Genomic DNA, 3,381 nt, shown 5'->3' on the forward strand with positions numbered 1-3,381 from the left:
TGCAGCGGACGATCCTGCCCAACCCCCACCGCCGCCATGACGTTGGCAATCACGACCAACACAGCGAACACCAGCACGGCCAAGCAACGTGCATGGGGAATGGCAGAAGTCGTGGTGCTGGCATGGTCGTGCACGGTATGGTATGGACGGTCGTGCCCGGTCCAGTCAGGTTGGATCGGGAACGTATGTATGGAATATGTGGCATACATGCGGATGGGCGAACATTGGTAACAACATGGAAGAATATGTTACAGCTTCACAGACGATGCGTACGCTGCATACGACTGCCTAGACGCTGACGTTCGCCACACAAGTACGCAGGTCTATCAGTAGGGCAGGTATGCCGTGCAATATGTGCAGAGGCGTGCGGGAGATATTGCCGCCACGTTGCGTGGCCGTGTTGGTGTTCGGTGCGTTGGTCATAACTGCCAACGTCATGGCGGCGGTGGGGGTTGGGCAGGATCGTCCGCTGCAGCAGTTTAGGCGCACGGCTTGCTTTTGGTTTGATACCTTCGTAGGCCAGGAATGCCGAGGAATGCATGACATACGAAGATATCACACCGATGTGATATTTTCGTACGCCAGTAATATTCCGGCCTTCATGGCCTACGAAGATATCAAGCCGAAGGCGAGCCGTGGAGGCGAACTGCTACAGCAGACAATCCTGTCCAGCCGCCACCGCCGCCATGACGCTGGCAACGATGCTGACGACCAACACACCGAACACCAACACGGCCAAGCAACGTGGAAGCAATAGTTGGTGTGCAGAGGCGATGTCGCTTCCAACGGCGCTCGTATGCTGGATAGGGTATGGGTGGTGGAGAGGAACGGCCCGAGTCGGCACTCGGACAGCAACATCGTCAAACAGATTCTGAGTTTGCGTGGCCTCAGGAAAGACGACACTGCCGTCCGCGTCCCACTCGGGCCGTTCTTCTTCACCAACCATAGCCTATAGAGCAAGCGCAGGTGATTACAATATGTGCCATACATGCGGATGGGCGGACATTGGTAAGAACATCGAAGGATATGTTACAAAGGCATGGGTTGCATACGCAGTGGTCCAGTGGCTGATGTGTTGGTTGTGAGCATCGTCGTCGTCATGACGCGTGAATACACCAGCCAGTGGATGGTGTCGACTGCGGCAATGTTGTAAGCAGCGTACGCCACAGGATCAGTATCGTGTGGGAAGCTGGCGCTGCCGAAGAAGTCGTCGTTGTCATGCAGCAGTTACCGAACTATGACGAGTACTTCGGCAGTGCCAGCTTCGCAGACGATAGTGACCATGTGGCGTACGCTGCATACGACTGCTTAGACGCTGACATTCGCCGCACAGGTATGCAGGGTAGCGCAGGTAAAAGCGCACGGTGCACGAGCACTTGTGTTGTCCGCTGAGGCAGTGGCGTTGTTTTGGTACGGCACCGACGCAGCCCATCACACACACACACACACACACACCACCACACCCACCTGCGAATGGCTGCTGTGCAGGCCTTCCGGACGCAAGTTCTATCGGGTTACTGACCCGGTACGACTTGGATCCAGAAGGACTGGACAGCAGCCACCCGCAGGTATGCGTGTGTGGTGGTGGGCAGGGGGGGAGTGGGAGTTTTGCATGCACAGGTACCGTATCATAACAACGCCACCGGCTCAACGGTTAGTGTTAATTAGGTATGCGACGACACCGCTGTTGGTGTACCACATAGGCATTGTAACGTACGACTGCAAAGTGTACGTAGGCTCGCCGGTGTATGCCATGCATGGTGCATTGAAGAGGGCACGGAGCACGAACGTGTGCACTGTCCGCTGAGGCAGTGGTGTTATCATCATTAAATTATAAATGGTTTATACAGTTTTAATATTAAATACAGTCTCCAGCTGCGTCGGGGACTGTACAGCCTGTGCCGGTGGTACAGTTTCGAGGTAATGTGTCGGTGTATATAAGGGCAGAAATGACGGTGCATTCAAAAGTGTACGGAGCATGAACGTTTGCGGCATCCGCCGAGGCAGTGGCGTTATTATGGTACGGGACTGATACAGTGCATCACATATACACCACACCGGGCTACACCACACCGACCTGCTGTCCAGTCGTTCTGGATGAAAGTCACACGGGGTCAGTAACCCGGTAAGGTGCGGACCCGGACGGTGTGGACCCGAGTCTTACCGGGTTACTGACTCGGTACGACTTGGATGCAGAAGGACCGCATAGTAGACAGCCGCAGGTGTGCGTGCCCGTGTGAGTGTGTGTGGCGTCGGGGGGGGGGGGCAGGGAGGGAGTTTTGCATGCGTAGGTAGCATACCATAATAATACCACGTGTTGGTGCGGGCATCATTGTCATCATGGCGGCGGCAGGCCTTTGCGCGTGCGAATCGGGCCTTCCGTCTAGACCAAACAGAGTGTATCCGCTAGGCCCATGTAAACACATACGCACCTGCCATACACAGTAGAGCCGCTGCAGGCAAGATGCATTTCGAAGGGACGGACGAACGGTAAGATCCATGGTTCCGGATGTGTTAGCGAAGGGGACTGCAGACACACGGCAGCGGCAATCCGGGAGGGATGACAGACAGTCAGACGGTCAGACGGAAGAGCGTGGGTGCAGTCATACGGTCAACACGGAGTGATAGGGGGGCGGGTACTAGTACGGCCACGATAACGTGGGCGAAGGAGGACCGAGAGGGGGCGGAGGTTGGACCGGGAACATACCTGTCGAGTGCATGGTGAATAGCAGAAGCCGTGGTGCCTGCACGGTCGCGCGATCGGCAGCAGCCAGCACCGCCGCATAGGCGACAGGACGGTGTACTGGCACGACATCCGTCGTGGCGACGTGCTGCTGCGGCGCTCGTACATCGCGTCCGTGTGTTACTAGGGCCCTCGTCGTCGACCAAGCAGAGCCCATACCGCATGACATGCCATGGGTGGACAGCGGTGACAACATGTTAGAAAGGAACGGGATATATACAATACACAAACGGCTGGAAACGTGTGTTAGTGCAGGGGACTGCAGACACACGGCAGCAGCAATCCGGAAGGGAGGTTAGACAGTCAGACGGTCAGACGGAATAGCGCAGGTGCAATCATACGGGCAACATGGAGTGACATGGGGGCGGATACTAGTACGGTCACGACGAGGACCGAAAGGGGGCGGAAGCCGGGCCGGGAGCATACCTGTCGAGTGCATGGTGAATGGCAGAAGCCGCGGTGCCTGCATGGTCGCGCGATCGGCAGCAGCCAGCAGCGCCGCATAGGCGGCAGGACGGTGTACTGGCACGACATCCGTTGTGGCAACGTGCAGCTGTGGCGGCCGAAATGTGGATCCAGTGGCACTCGTACGTCGCGTCCGTGTGTTATTAGGCCCTCGTTGTCGATCAAGCAGAGTA

General features: G+C 56.8%; 1 protein-coding gene across 1 annotated transcript in view; it reads right to left on the minus strand.

Annotated features, from left to right (window-relative positions):
- Positions 1-649: 649 nt before the first annotated feature.
- VOLCADRAFT_90911 (uncharacterized protein) overlaps positions 650-3,381 on the minus strand; it is a gene marked incomplete at both ends in the record, with an annotated part of 6,288 nt that continues 3,556 nt past the window's right edge. Inside the window, 5 exons of the mRNA XM_002950441.1 lie at positions 650-949; positions 1,523-1,547; positions 2,433-2,527; positions 2,708-2,744; positions 3,170-3,296. Of these exons, the coding sequence (XP_002950487.1) occupies positions 650-949; positions 1,523-1,547; positions 2,433-2,527; positions 2,708-2,744; positions 3,170-3,296 (584 nt within the window). The remainder of the gene's footprint in view (positions 950-1,522; positions 1,548-2,432; positions 2,528-2,707; positions 2,745-3,169; positions 3,297-3,381) is intronic.

The sequence above is a fragment of the Volvox carteri genome (assembly GCF_000143455.1).
Source record: "Volvox carteri f. nagariensis unplaced genomic scaffold VOLCAscaffold_18, whole genome shotgun sequence".
Lineage (NCBI taxonomy): Eukaryota > Viridiplantae > Chlorophyta > Chlorophyceae > Chlamydomonadales > Volvocaceae > Volvox > Volvox carteri.